Genomic DNA, 14,915 nt, shown 5'->3' with positions numbered 1-14,915 from the left:
AGCCATCACACCCGCTGCTGTTATTTAGCATTTCATGAGATGCTCCCATGTTTCCCATCCAACCACAAGCCGTCAGTGAGCAGGAACCGTGTCTTGCCTTGTGTGTCCCAGAGCACCGAGCACAGAATACCTCGATACTTACTGACCAGCTGCTTAACCAAATCCTGCCAGAAAACCATCTCCCTGGTCCCCGGGCGCGGCCACCTCCTCCCGGCTCCTTTCCAGAGGGAAGCCCTGCACCCCTCTCCGGAGGCTGACCCCTTGGGGCCGGCCCTGGGGATCCTCTCCCTTCCCCTCGGACCTCGGAGGGGGACAGCTGCCGCAGATCGTCCCTCCTCCCCCTAGTCCGCGATGCTAGGTCAAAGAAGCTAAACAGGTCAGATCATTTGTAGGTATATTTATATGTAAATACAAAATTGTATCGCCATAAGGTACTGAGTATGAACATTTACATTATTCTCCAAATCCGACTCAATCCTTGAACGTTAAATACAAAATGAAAAGATTGTAAAAATAAGAATATACACATTCAAAGAGCTTGTTACAGTATAAAATGACCGCGGGCCGCTCAGCCGCCGACTGCATCTTCTGGGAGGGGGAGTTCGTATTCTGGCGGTCTTCCTCAGCACGGGGGTGAGCCGCTGAGCTGGGCGGGATAGGGCAGGGCAGGCCGGGGGGGACAAACAGGCGGGGGGGGGGCAGTTTCTGTGAGGGGGGCAGCCTTTCTCAGCCCAGAACCAGAATACGGCTGGCAGAGAGCATCCAGGTGACAAGGGGGGAGGGCAGGGCAGGGGAAGAGGCAGCAGAGATGAGAATGCTCCAGAACAGCAAACGAGGGAGAAAAGCTCTTCCCGGGCGAGCTCCCCCTCCTGCTTTGTGCCCACGGTCCCCGTAAGACCTTTGAAAACTTCGTACCGATTGCCTTTGGCCTTGGCTCCTCAGCGAGTTTATCCCCATCACCCCGAGGAGGACTAGGGAGAGACAGAAGGTCCGAATGTCACAGTGGAGATCTGCAGCTCCTTATTCAAGGTAAGGGGTTTCCCCCATTGATAAGGTAAACAGAGAAACAAATGTTAAGTTGGGAGAACACACACCGGGCTCACCACGTCCTGCACCCGGGCGCAGAGGGCCCACGCCGGGGAGGGGTGTGGACGGCGAGGGAGGAGAGGTGTCGGCCCGCCCCTCCCCCGGTCCCGGGGGAGCCCCCGGACTGCTAGAAAGAGGCGTACACGTGGACGTACAGAGTAGGTACATAGTAACACACACAGCACATATTACACACCCACGGACATCGCAGCCACGCACGGCACCCACACACAGGCACACCGAAGGGCGACAAGACCGGAGCACGCGCCTTACTTCTTACACCTTGGCACTGGGGAGGTTCTCTAGCGTATGGAGGTTGGTCAAACTCTTGGGATGAACCGGAGGCGGTCGCTCACCTCCTTCCCCATCCAACTGTGGCAAAGTCAAGCTGAGGAGGTTAGAGGTGAGGGGGCTGGAGAGGGGAGAAGACCCTCCCCACTTACCTCTAAGGACCCCTGTCCAAAAAGGGTAGCCACAATTTGGTTTTATAAGGCACAGTTCAATAGCAGGTGCTAGAAATGAAGAACACAGAGCTGCTAGCCGCTGGCTACTTGTGGACGTTTCTCAGAGCTAGCTAGCCAAAGAAAAGGGCTGCTGTGTACCAGGAGACAGAGAGGTGGAGCTTTTCGACATTACTGATGGCCACCTAGGGGCTTGGCAGTGTCCCGGAGGGAGGGAGGGAGGCTGGCGGAAGGCTACTGACGGGCAGCCCCCTCCGGCTGGCAGGGGAGAGGCCCAGGTGCCAGCTATTGCCTCTCTATGCCCAGCAGCTGGTATCCAGGGGGCACCATGCCCTCCTTCAGGGCGTATTCAATGATGGCCTTGTAACAGAAGTAGTACTGCTCCGGGGTCTGGATGCTGAATGCCCTCTGGGTCCTCATGCGGGACACCGTCTGAAACACGTTCAGCGTGCCCAGCTCTTCCAGCTGTGCCAGGCAGATGTCCAGCGAACAAAAGGTGCCTGTGAAAGGAAGCAGACGGCCAAGGTTGCTTTACTGTCCCTGCCCCGGTGAACTGAAGCTGTGTCCGAAGCGGTCTGAAACGGGGAACCCACGAGCAGCCTCCCACCCCGGGAGCCAGCTGGCACAAAGGGCCGTCTCGGAGGGCACGGCGAGCCCCCGTCCTTCCCGGCAGAGGGAAAGGCACCTCCGGATGGCACATCTGTCAGACCTAACGGAGGGGCCGCGAGTGACGTAACTGAATAACGGATACTAGTGGGGGGGGGGGGAAGCAAGTCTGTTTGGAGATGAAGAGAATTTAAAACAAGAGCTCGAGATGGGCCTGTCCCAGGGCACGAGGAGGCACAGGAACACCGCGGGCAAAGGCGATGCAAGGACCCTCCGCCTGGAACAGCCCAATCCCTCTGAAGAGCTGCCTTGCGGGGGCGGGAGGAGGCTCAGCTGGCCCTTCATTCCAGCACGCAACGTGGAACAGAAGATGGGAGAACCAGGTAAGGGCCGGGCTGGAAGGGAGAGTGCTCCTGAAGTCAGGCTTTTCTTAGGGAACAACCTGTTTGCTCAGTTATGGATAGAAAGGGGCCACGGCCCTCACGGGAAGAACGGGGGGGATGGGGAGAAGGAGAAAGGACTCGGAGAAGGGAGAGAATCGAGGATGGAGAAAACCCGACTTGGCTTCACATGCCTCGCTCTTCCCCGGCCCCTGGGCAGCGCCCCGCCACGTTCAGCATCTGCACAGCCGTGGCTACCACGAGAGCCGTCCGACTCCCATTCAGAGACGTCCCAGGGGAATCTGCCACCGCCAGCCTGAGGAGCCCTGTTCCTGAACGAGGACTCCCGGGCCCCAGCACGCTACCTGTCCTGCCAATGCCTGCGCTGCAGTGGACCACGACGGGCGGCCCTCTGGGGTGGCCTTTGAAGCGTGGTCCCAAGCTCCTCACCGCCATCTTCTGCTGATTTCTTACTACTCTGAGGAAGTCGATCAAGCTGTCAGCCGAGGAAGGGACCCCGTAGTCTGGCCAGCTCAGGAACTGGAAGTGGATCACCTGCCTTTTCTGTCGTTCCTGAGGACCGAGAGTCAGCACCAGTCAGTGGCGGGCATCTTTTCCTTCCCCCCTCCGCAGCCCTCACTGCCTCCCAAGGCGGGGTGAGACTTTCTGCCTCTCTAGTTCATGGCCCTTCCTCCTCTAGCTGCCTCTCAGTCCCCTTTCCTTTGGGCCTCCATCTTCACAGCTTTTTCTTCCTGGTTATGCAGAGTCCCTTCCTGGGGCTTTCGTCCCGACTCCTTTCCCTCCCCCTATCAGTGCCTCCCCAGGACGGAGCTCCAGCTCTAACCACTGGGAAAAGAAAAAACCCAACATCTCTTCAGCAAATTGTGCCGTTCCACTTCCCAAAGAAGCACCCAGAGCAGTCTGAGGACAACCCCTGTGCAATGCCAGCATGGCAGCAACGGAGCAGCATGCTGGGATGGCGAGGAGGGGATGGGAACTCCCCAGAGCCAGCACGGAGCCTCCCGATTACTCTATGCTAGTAAAGACCCGAGGACACGCGCAAAGGAGGCTTCGCAGAGAAGGAACATAAAAGCCTTACTTCTGTGTTATGAATTTCCAGCGTCGTTTTCTTATAATGGTTCATGTTCTCCACTCCCTGATTGGTCACCGTGAGAAATCCAAATCGGATCCGACAGTCTTTCTCCAAGGGCCAGTACTGGCCACACTTTCTCCTGCCACCTTCCTCAAATCTGGAGACACACAGAGAATCGGGATCCAAAGTTCACTAATGAGCCATCCCCCCACCTGCCGGAAAAGTCTCTGCCCTTGCCTCAAGCTAAAGCAGGAGGCCAGATCCCTTCTAGAGGGGTAAAAGGGAGAGCCAGGGGGGTCTTCAGTCCCGCTGTCCTCTGGGAGCGTCCCACTGTACAGAAGACAAACTAGAGGAAAGGGGCTTCCAGTGGGGAGCATCAGAGGGAAGGGAGGCTGTGAGCCCCAAGAGTCCAGACACATCCTCGGCCAGAGCTAAGCGGAAGGAAGAGATGTGGTGAAATCCAATCAGCATTTATCCACCAGGTACAGGGCACTCTCCTCAGCACTGACCATGGAAGTCCCTGCCCTCGAGGAGACCGAGTCTACTGGACTTTAAGAAGAAAAAAATGTAATCTGGTGAGACGACAAAGAGCTTCTGGTAGGAGATGGAGGAAGGGATTTCAAGAGACAAAATGGAAGGAAAGGGGAGTGCTTGTCAGGTAGGGGGAACCGTGCGGGCAAAGACCCAGAAGCGGGAAAGGAGGTCCGGCGTGGGAAATGGCCGGTGCTTCATCTAGCTGGAGCAGAGAATGATCCAGGCTGGAGCTAGATTAGTTTTGCCCAAAGAAACAGAAACACTCAGAGTTTCTAACCAGGAAAATGAGGGGGTCAGATCTGTATTTCAGGAGAAACAATCTGGCAGATGTTTGGAGGGTGGATAATTGAGGCACCTGAGGGGGAGAGACCCATTAAGAAGGCCTGAATGAAGGTCTTGTGAGTGGAGGAGTTGGGGGAACACATGGTGGAAGTCGATTCAAGACGACCCCAATGATGGGCTGTGAGGAGAGAGGATGTCTGCAAGGCTGTGCATCTGGGTACCTGGGGAGTATGACAACCAGAAGTGAGGAGGAAGGACAGATGAAGGGAGAAATAACGAATTCTACTTAGTGAGTTGGAGATAAATGATCACGGGACATTCAGGAAGAGACAGCCAAGGGAGAGAGATGTGGCCTGTCATGTAGACTAAAGGGATGATCATTTGACCCACATAAGCTGTGAAAAGCAAAGAGAGAAGAAAACAGGACCCAAGACAGGTCCCTGGAGGATATCCATGAACATCCAGAACAGGGCACATCGAGGAGCCAGCAGAGGAGAGTAAGCTGCAGCCATCACAGAGATAGGACAGTTACCACAAAAATCACAAGCAGAGAGTGTCCGTTAGAGCAGGGAATAGTCACGTGTCAAAAGCATCCACAAAACCTAAAAGTAACAAGGTGAGAGTGGGAAAGCAAGGAGGAATGGATGACAAGAGATCACAATAAGCACAGACGGGTGGGGGGAAGCGCAAAAGGTTGGGGTGTGAGAAGGATTCAGCGTTGTGGACAATGGAGACTGAAGCGTCATGGGTGAGCTCAGGGAATGACCATCCCTGAGTGCAGTTAATCACCTCTAATATATTATAACATAGAGTGAATGTGCAGGCCCTTGGGAGCTGAGGAAGATGATGAATTGGGAGGCCAGAAGCAGACATGTCTACTGAAATCTCTCCCACCCCAGAATAAGGACAAAATTGGGATCGTGGGTCAGTCGTTGGACTCCCTGAGAAAGGAGGGAAGACAGATGGCAGGAGGATACCAAAACACCTCAGGTATTCTCACTTGGTGCTCTATTCATGTCTTTTCCATTCTATCTAGTGGCTGGAAAGGGGGTGGTGGGTTTTTCTTAGTTTGCTGAGAAGATGAGGGAGGTAGGAGTAACACTGTGTGGGGAGAGGAGTCAATGTAGGGATGGCTGAGGAAAAAAGAAGTCAACAAATCATCCTCATTTCTCTTTACTTTCTCCGAAGTGCCCAGAAGCAGAGAATTTTGGAAAAGAACCCTCAGAGGCATCTTAGAAATTACCAAGTCCAGCTTTGTAAACCTTAAAGCATAGCATTAATGTATTACTACAGACAAAGAAACTGAGATCAGAATTGGTTGTAGCACAGCCAAACAGAAAGACCGTGCTCCTTTCTGTGATGCTGCTGGAAAATGGGCAAGTCTGAATCAACAAAATTTTTTAAAAATCCAAATCAGTGGTTTCGACATACTGGCCCAAAGTCTCGCATTCACTAACGCTGCTAATGTAGCATAATGTAGTAGCATAAGGTCTTTTCTGAATAGCAAGAAATTTCTAAGAAGTTTGGCTTTTTAAAGTGGGAGAGAGAAGGGGGGCAAAAGGGGAGAAAGAAAGCCTTAAAGGGCATGGAGAATTTTATTCCTGGCTAATCAGTCTTTAAATGACAGATTGACCATGTAGGGAAAGAAGCAAAAGAAAGCTGAGCAAGTGTCACAGACATGCTAGATTTCAAGAAAGGAGATTTCAAAGAGCTCAGAGGAAGAACAGGTGGAATATCATGGTCAGAAGGGAAAGGAAACTCCCAATGATAAAATTCTCAAGACAATGAAAAATAATTTCAGTAAGAGAAAAAAATGGAACTTCTGTCAAAAAGACCAACATGGACATACCCAGAACTCCCCGGCGAGTTTAATTTTAATAGGATAATATGTAGAGAAGGCAGAAGCTGAACCGAACACCCAAATACGGCCTAGTGCTGAAGGGTTTCAGTCTGGTGGATCTCAGAGGAAGAAAAGTGGCCAAGAAAGCTAAAGGAAATGGGGATTTTTCTGTTGGGGTTTTAGGTGGTTTTGGGGAATTTTTTTTTTTAGTTACATTTACGAGAAAGAAATCCAAGAGGCAGGTAGCAGGCCTGATGTCTGCAGTGAACGAGAAAGAAAGAAAGATAGTGCTAAGGGAGGACTCATGGGGAGGACTGCTCGGTCTTTACTTTGCTTTTGTGATTTCTGCCAAGGAGAACGAGCCGGGGGCAGGAGAGACGAGAAGAGGAATTGAAGATGGGAATAGTTGGCCGAAAGGTGGAAGGAGAAGAGATGAGTTCAAGCCCCTGAGGCTCAGGCCCCATCCATCCTAGCAGTGGCCGGTCGGGACACTGGAAAGACTGTGGAGGGAAGCAGTCGGGCCCCAAGACAAGAGATGGACGCAGACCCCGAGTCAGCGAACCTGGTAAAAATACGGAGCAGAACACTGAAGAGAAGGCCACTGCTGAGAGGGGACCAGGCCCCGCCAGACTGACCCCTTCCCTTTCTTCACTAAGCCGTCCCAGGGTAATTTACTAGTTGTATCAGAACAATCAAGGGCACGTCTCACACCGTCCTTCTGCAAGGCAGTAACACAGCGAGAGCCCGCGGCCGCGGTAATGTCTGACGTCCCCGGGAAGGAGGCGCGGAGCCCCGGGGAGCGGCCCGGGCTGTTTATCAGTTTCCTCAAGGAGCACAGACCAAGAGTTCTTCAAACTAGTAGAAGACACGAAGCCTGAGGGCTCGTTAAGCCACTCAGGGACAGCCAGGACAAGATGGGAGCTAGAAGAGCCTTCACCTGGCAAGGAGACCCGTCTTCCAGTAGGTGAGCCGCAGAAGATGGCATTAAACAGGGATAAATGTAAATCCTTACACTTTGCTTCAAAATAAGGACTTACAAAGGGGGAGGAGGAAATAGCCAATAATCTGTCCGGAAAGGATCTGAAAACCCAGCAAACTACAAACTCAATGCTGACCAAGGCTGCCGAGGCCGGCCTGCAGAAAGGCAGGAGCTTCTGGGAAGGAGGGGCCGCCACCCTGAGCCCCGGCGCAGGTCTGGGCAGGGGGCAGCTGGCGCCACAAGGCCCCAGGTCCCCGCCTGTGAGCCAAAGGAGGGCGTTCAGCTGAGGGAAGACCCAGGGGCTGGGTCTGCCATGTGGAAAAGGGATTTATCCTGGCTGGGTTCTGCCCCGAGGGCAGAGCAGGGACAACGAGAGGAAGCCGTCCAGAGCCCGCGCCGGCCTTGGTGGCGTTCAGGCTTTTCGGCCAGGCCCTACTCTCCGGGACCCCATCGGGGGTTTTCTTGGCAAAGACACTGGATGGTTTCCTTTACGAGGAGAGAACTGAGGCAATGGGTCCCACGGACTCCAGCAGGTGCTCTGCCCACACTGCCACCTAGCTGCCAGAACCAGACCTAAACTCAGGCCGGATCCCGGGAAAAACGTCCTAAGAAGATCCCCATCTCCCAGGGGGAGGAGCTCCCTTATGGGAAGGCTTCGGGCAGAGGCGGGACGACCACTGGGGGAGTCCACGGGAGCGAGGGATGGGAGGGACCCCAAGGCTGCTGGGAGCCTTTCCAGGTCCGGTTCTGCAGTTGGGCTAAATGCCTCCCCTTTTATAGAGAAACCGAGGCCAGCAGAGTTGGTAACTGCCCAAGCGGAGCAGAGAGCCTGCGACAGAACCAGGACCGCAAGCCCCGAATCCCGGGCCCATCCCAGTGCCTAATACACACATTACTCCCCATCACCGGTTGTCGCCTGCTCCTCCTAAGCAGTGAGGATGCCCCTGGTCGCCGCATCTGGTGGGCTCGACAAGGTCAGAACGTCTCCCCCAGGGGAACGGAGCCGGACCCCTCTGACAGAGGGCGCCTAATGAACAAGGCTGCCCAAATGCATTTAGTTAATGCTTTCTATTAGGAAACAACAGCGAAATTGTTAGTCAGGGATTATGGCTATCGAAGCAAAATGAGGCACAGGTTACAGAGCTGCTCATTTCCATTACAGGCTGGTTACACCAAGAGTGACAGCTTATTCTCCTTTCTACCAGCATCGTTTCCTTCTTCAAGTGAAAAACCTTGTAAAATTTTTCCAATTACAAGCAAAAATAATTTTAACTCTTTTTTTTTTTTTTTTTTTTTAATTTTGAGTTCCAAATTCTTTCCCTCCCTTCCTGAGAGGAAGAGCAATTTGATATAGATTATACATGGGCAGTCATGCAAAACACTACCTTGTATTAAACATGTTGTGAAAGAAAACACACAAAAAAAGTAAAAAAAAAAAAAAAAAAAAAAAAAGGAGGCTCTCATCTACCTTCAGATTCTATCAGTTCTTTCTCTGAAAGTAGAAAGCATTTTTCAAACTGAGTCCTTGGGAATTATCTTAGATCACTGTATTGCCGAGAAGTCCTTCACAGCTGAACTTTGACATTACTGAGGTTCTAATTCTGCTCCTTTCACTTTCCATCAGTTCATGTAAATCTTTACAGGTTTTCCCTCAAATCTCTCCTTCCAGGAATTTTCTGACCTTCATTATCAGAAAATCCAAACTAATCTCCCACCTCCCTCCTTCAGTCCTCGTTCTAATATCTTGACATCCAACATCATGATCTTTGAAATTCTATTCTCTGATCACGTCCCCCTGTCCTTCCTCTTCTCCACCCCACAACCATCCAAGTTGGTCTGTGGTCCTTTCTGTCCGTCTCTCCTCTCTCCGAAGTGCTAAGCACGGATCCGTGGCGAAAGAATTCGCCTACTCAAAGCTGTGCCAAGAAAGGCTTTATTGATTAGGAAAAGAACACCAAGATGTCTTGGCGGGCAATATCCCCCACATTGCAAGGAGCATAGCTTGAGATCTTTATTTTATACACAACAGGGTAATAGAACAGGATTTGTATCTGATAAGGACTTTTCTGCTTCCAGAGGATATGGAGAAGTTCATATATCAAATGAGTTTCTCCAGAGACTGTAAGTCCTTTGAAGTTTGTATAAGAAAGGAATTTTTCTCCTGAGGATGTAAGGTTTTGTTGGTCATTTACATACTGGGCTGTCTGCTTTTCTCCCTCCTCAATATCCAATAACATATTACCCAAACATTTCTTCCAACCTCGAGCCCTCCTCCCTTCTCTGACAGCGCTTGCCTCCACTGCCGATGAGGGAAGGGAAGTGATGGTGGTGGCCGGGGAACAGGTACTCACCGGGTGGTCATGACAATCACCAGAACTTTCTGCTCCCACACCATGAGCCAAAAGTCATGGTAGGTGTTCTCCAAGGGACCTAAAGTGAGAGAACAGGAGATGGCATGTGACACAAGAAAACATTTCTTTCCTTCTTTCTCCTTCCTCTGCCCTAATGGAACCAAATTAGCCTTGTGTTTTTCTGTCCTTAGGCTCTCTCCTGAAGAACTCTAGTTCCAAAAAGCACTTCTATGATTAAGATTTGCCTTCTTCTGGTCCTTCCCTCTCAGGTGAGTCCCAGGGCCACATAACCATCCCGGACATCTTAGTTATCACCTCAAACTCAAAACCAGAACGAATTCATTTCCGGTCTCTCTTCTTTGCCCTCTCCTCCTTTTCATCTTTCCTTCCTTCCAGCTCTCAATCTGATTCTGGGATAAACGTTCAAATGCTCCTAAAACAATCTGGTCACCTCCCTACTAAAAATTCTGAACGGTTCTCTGTCCGCCTGTGTCAAATCTGCATTCTTCTACCTGCTTTAAAGACCCTCCATCACCGAATCCCAGCCTTCAGGACTCCTAGAGACGCACTGTGTACTTGTTAAGCTGACTCCTCATCACTGCTCCGCTCCTTCCCTTCTTCCCTCTATAAGCACATCTCCCCAGCACATTTTCTTCTTGCTTTTCAGCCCATTCACGAAACCAGTTCATGTGGCCGATTCTTTGCATCCAAGAAAGCAGTCGGATATCTTGAGGGCCACAGCATCTCTTTGTGTCACTACTGTCGTCACTCATGGCCCACAGATCACCAGCTCACTCTGACATCAGTCCCCGATTCACATGGTTTTTCTCCACACCCTCTGTCTTCTCTAGAGCCCTTCAGCACTCACACTAACGTCCTTCTGACAACCTCACCCCATGGTGATTTCCTCCGTCCAATTGCAATGACCAATTTCTCTCTTCAAATTGTCCAATTGTGTCCACAAGGCACTAGAATGGTCAAGCCTTAGATCTTAATCTTTGCTTTCTATCTCACCTTCCAGGAAGAAGTGTCTCAGACTTAAGCTGATCATTGTAGATCCTTCACCAGCCTAGGCTACTCAACCCCTTCCCACCTCCCACAGCCTCCTCTTCCCTTCATCTGGGAGGCTGGAGTGTAGAGCACTCCTCCAAAAGCTCCTTTAACTCTGTGATTATTGCACAATAATCACAAAGTTGAAGGTAAGATGCACATCTTACTACCTCAAGACAAGGTGACAATGATGTAAGACCATCAACAGAATTAAAAGGAAGGGAAGAGCAAAAAAATGTAGTTCTGTATGCAAAAAAAATTTTTTTTATCAAACTGGGGCACTAGGTGGCGCAGTGGATAGAGCACCAGCCCTGAATCAGGAGGACCTGAGTTCAAATATGGGCACAGACACTTCCTAGCTGTGTGACCCTGGGCAAGTCACTTAACCTCATCCAAAAAAAAAAAAAAAAAAAAAAAAAAAAAGTTGTCAAACTGTGCATACCCTTTGACCCAGCAGTGTTGCTACTGGGCTTATATCCCAAAGAGATCTTAAAGAAGGGAAAGGGACCTGTATGTGCAAGAATGTTTGCGGCAGCCCTTTTGTAGTGGCCAGAAACTGGAAACTGAGTGGATGCCCATCAATTGGAAAATGGCTGAATAAATTATGGTATATGAATGTTATGGAATATTATTGTTCTGTAAGAAATGACTAGCAGGATGATTTCAGAAAGGCCTGGAGAGACTTACAGGAACTGATGCTGAGTGAAATGAGCAGGACCAGGAGATCATTGTATACTTCAACAACAATACTGTATGATGATCAGTTCTGATGGGCGTGGCCCTCTTCAACAATGGGATGAACCAAATCAATTTCAATGGAGCAGTAATGAACTGAACCAGCTACATCCAGTGAAAGAACTCTGGGAGATGACTATGAACTTCTACATAGGATTCCCAATACCCTTATTTTTATCCACCTGCATTTTGGATTTCCTTCCCAGATAATTGTACACTATTTCAAATCTGATTCTTTTTGTTCAGCAAAATAACTGTTTGGACATGTATGCATATATTGTATTTAACTTATACTTTAACATATGTAACATGTATTGTTCAACCTGCCATGGGGGGGAGGGGAAAAGTTGGAACAAATGGTTTGGCAATTGTCAATGCTGAAAAATTACTCCTGCATATATCTGGTAAATAAAAGATATATATATATATATAAAGAAGAAATGGAGTTCTGTTTCATACAAAGTTTGAAACACTGGCAAAACATATTTAACCTATATTAGATTGCTTGCTCTCTTGGGGAACGGAAAGATAAGGAAGGGAGAGAAAAAAATTTAGAACACTAAGTTTTACAAAAATGAATACAGAAAACTATCTTTACATGTATTTGGAAAAATGAAATACTATTGGGGGAAAAAAAAACGAAAAATCGGCAAAACATGCACTAGCACAGAATTCAAACTCAGGTTGGTGGTGGGGCTGGTGTTTGTGGTAAAAACATCAAAATCATGCACAGAGAAGTAGCAATGGCAGCCGTAGCAGTAGAAATATTGCCAAGAGAAAGAATAATTTTTTTAATCTCCACACTAAAAAAGGCAGACTATGAGCCACTGAAGGAGACCAGGAAGGACCATTAAGACAGACACAAGCATGACCAGGCCATGGAACATCAGAAGTATTGGGGGGGGGGGGAATGGTGTCTAGTGCAGCAGAAAATTCAGGGAGGAGCAAGCCTAAAAACAAGATGGCGGCTTTGGCAATTAGAAGGCTCCAAAATCATGCCTCTGGAGCTGGATATTGGAGGAGATGCAGCCCAACCTCTTCTGTTTAGAGATGAAAAAGACGAAGGCCCAGAGAGTCGACCTAACAAAGAGGCAACCAGGTATTGAGAGCAGAGTCAGGATTGTCTGACTCCAACTCCAATATCCGCTGGATTCTGTCTATTCTCATTTACACATAACTGCTTGTATGTTGTGCCCTGCATTAGACCACGAGTGCTTGGGGACAAGAACGCTTCCGTGCCTCTGTTTCCTTAGCACTTAGTTCAGCGTCTGGCACAAATGGGCGCTTACTAAATGCTTGCTGACTTGACCCTTTACTCTCTCAGTTAGTAACACTGGGAAGAACAGTTTCAGTAAGGACTGAAAACAGACTTTAAGGGGATGAGTGTGCATGAAGAGAAAGTAAAGGGGGTAAATGGAGACGGGGGGTTTTGTTTGTTTCTTGTTTTTTTAAAAGCTTAGTTGTGACTAAGAGGAGAAAAATGGGAAGCCAGTGACCAACGGCTCGCGGAGGTAAGACTATTACAAAAAGGTACGTTTGGGTTATCTTGAATACCTGGCCCGGGTAGTTTTATAGACAGAAGGGGGAGAGCCAGGATAAAGAGAGAAATTGAGGGTAAAAGCAGAGACGGAACGATTAACTCCGCTGGAGACAACGAGAGCCTGGCCCAGAACCATGACGGACATGGTGGGACTTCTGCTGAAACTCTCGCCAAGCCAATCCTTTCCTGACGTGCCCCCACCACAGTTTTGTCTTTCAAAAGGTAGAAGATTCAACAAAAGACAATTCTGGCCCGATTCTCACCAACAGAACACCACAGATGAGGCTGGGGGGGGGGGCGGCAATCAAGCTCAGAATCTGTGGTGGAGGAGAGGGAGAGTCCAGAATGGCTCAACAGAATCCCTACATTCTAAAATTGTAGAGAAAGGATAGATTAGTCCCCACAGACTAAAAATCTACAGGCAAAATCAACTCAGAAGAGACAAAAAGCTCCCCCAAATAAGAACTGCGACAGAGGGGCAAAGCAATGGCGTTGAACTCAAACATAAATGGGGCCAGTCAGACCCAAGGATCCTTGTGGTGACCCTTTGGTGACAATCCCCCAAATTAACATTATCTATATCTTACTGCATTTTTATTTTAATTTCCCAACTAAATTTTACTCTGACCCAGCTGTACCAGTCCAATGTTTGACCCCTCTGGTTTAAAAGATTGATGGGGCTGTACGGGGACCTTAGCAGCTTAGATTTTAAAATGACAAGTACAGAAAACAAAACCAAGGACAAAAAAGAATAGTAGCATCTCATGAGACCTGGGTCACTGCCAAAGTCTGAATAAACTGAAGCAGGAGAAAGATTTTAAGAAGAAATGGTCGTTATTGCTTTTTGAAGCTCTACTAGAGAGGAAAGGACCGAAGAAGGGCCTGAGGTTTGGGGCAGGCTGGATAGTAACTGGATCATAGGCTCCTGGGCTGTTCTTTTCTCTGCCAAGGAGTGATCTTTGGACTAGAAAAGATAGAAGAGAAATGGTAGCCTGGAGCTGGACTGCTCCAGAGTAGCAGTCGCTCTCACCGCCCCTCTATTCATGCTGGGTATCATGGCCTGGGGAACTACATCCCAGGACGCTGCGGTAAAAGCTGGGAGGCGTCGTCCTTTGTGTGGATACCTGTGGCCACTTGATAAAATCTGAATGACTGATTGCTCAAAGCAATCATTATGAGACTGAAAACAGCCAGCTGATTAGAAAAGGGCCAATGGCCTGATTTTATTTTTAAAGAGAACATGGGCAGCAAACTGCAGGCCAGTGAACTTGCCTCCGACTCCTGACAAAATTCTAGATGATGAAAGAGGCGGTTAACAAACACCACCCGAAGAGGAAGCGTCTGCGCGATGACTCACGTCCCATACACAAAAACATTAGGAGATGGCCGAGAGCCTGATCCTGGTCCCCAGAAGAAGAGATGCAGCTAATTCTCCAGCCTCCTCCACCGAGGCAGGCCCCACACGCCCTTCTGTGGCCTAGAGACCCAAGGCAGCTCTGCGCTGCCGACTTTCCTTGGGTTTCTTCACGACAAGGAAGGATCCAGTGATGGCGAGTCCAGAGGAAGGCAGATGGTGCAAAATAGCAGCAGTATGAAAAACAAAAAGCTGACAAAAACAAAAAACTTGACAAAACCCGAGCCATCTCAAGCCGGCCCTTATTTCCCTCTTTGAGAAGGCAAGTAGACACGGTGGATGAGGGGATGCTGATCTCCACTCAGGAGCCTCCTGGGCTCCTCTGGTGAGAGAGAGGGCGACACCAGACCGATGTCCGTAAAGCGTGGGCCCGACCCGCAGCTCTGACCGAGAAGGAGGCTCCCTCGGCCCCTCAGGATCTCAGCATCTTCATCAATGCACTTGCTTATCAAGCTGACACAAAGTTGGGGGGAATAATTCACACCCTAAATGAAGTTAGGATCCAAAAAGATCTTGGAGAAACTGGACAAATATGGCAACTTTACTAAGATAATTACACTTCTC

At 49.5% G+C, this 14,915-nt stretch overlaps 1 protein-coding gene across 1 annotated transcript in view; it reads right to left on the bottom strand.

Moving 5' to 3' along the window:
* Positions 1-385: 385 nt before the first annotated feature.
* Positions 386-14,915, bottom strand: part of PTPN9 (protein tyrosine phosphatase non-receptor type 9) — a 62,357-nt gene continuing 47,827 nt past the window's right edge. Inside the window, 4 exon segments of the mRNA XM_074296940.1 lie at positions 386-2,047; positions 2,899-3,106; positions 3,633-3,783; positions 9,613-9,691. Coding sequence (XP_074153041.1) covers positions 1,833-2,047; positions 2,899-3,106; positions 3,633-3,783; positions 9,613-9,691 — 653 coding nt within the window. The 3' untranslated portion in view covers positions 386-1,832.

The sequence above is a fragment of the Sminthopsis crassicaudata genome, chromosome 2, assembly GCF_048593235.1.
Source record: "Sminthopsis crassicaudata isolate SCR6 chromosome 2, ASM4859323v1, whole genome shotgun sequence".
In the NCBI taxonomy this organism is placed as follows: domain Eukaryota; kingdom Metazoa; phylum Chordata; class Mammalia; order Dasyuromorphia; family Dasyuridae; genus Sminthopsis; species Sminthopsis crassicaudata.
The sequence above is the reverse complement of the archived record's forward strand: the minus strand, read 5'-3'. Positions and strand labels throughout refer to the sequence as shown.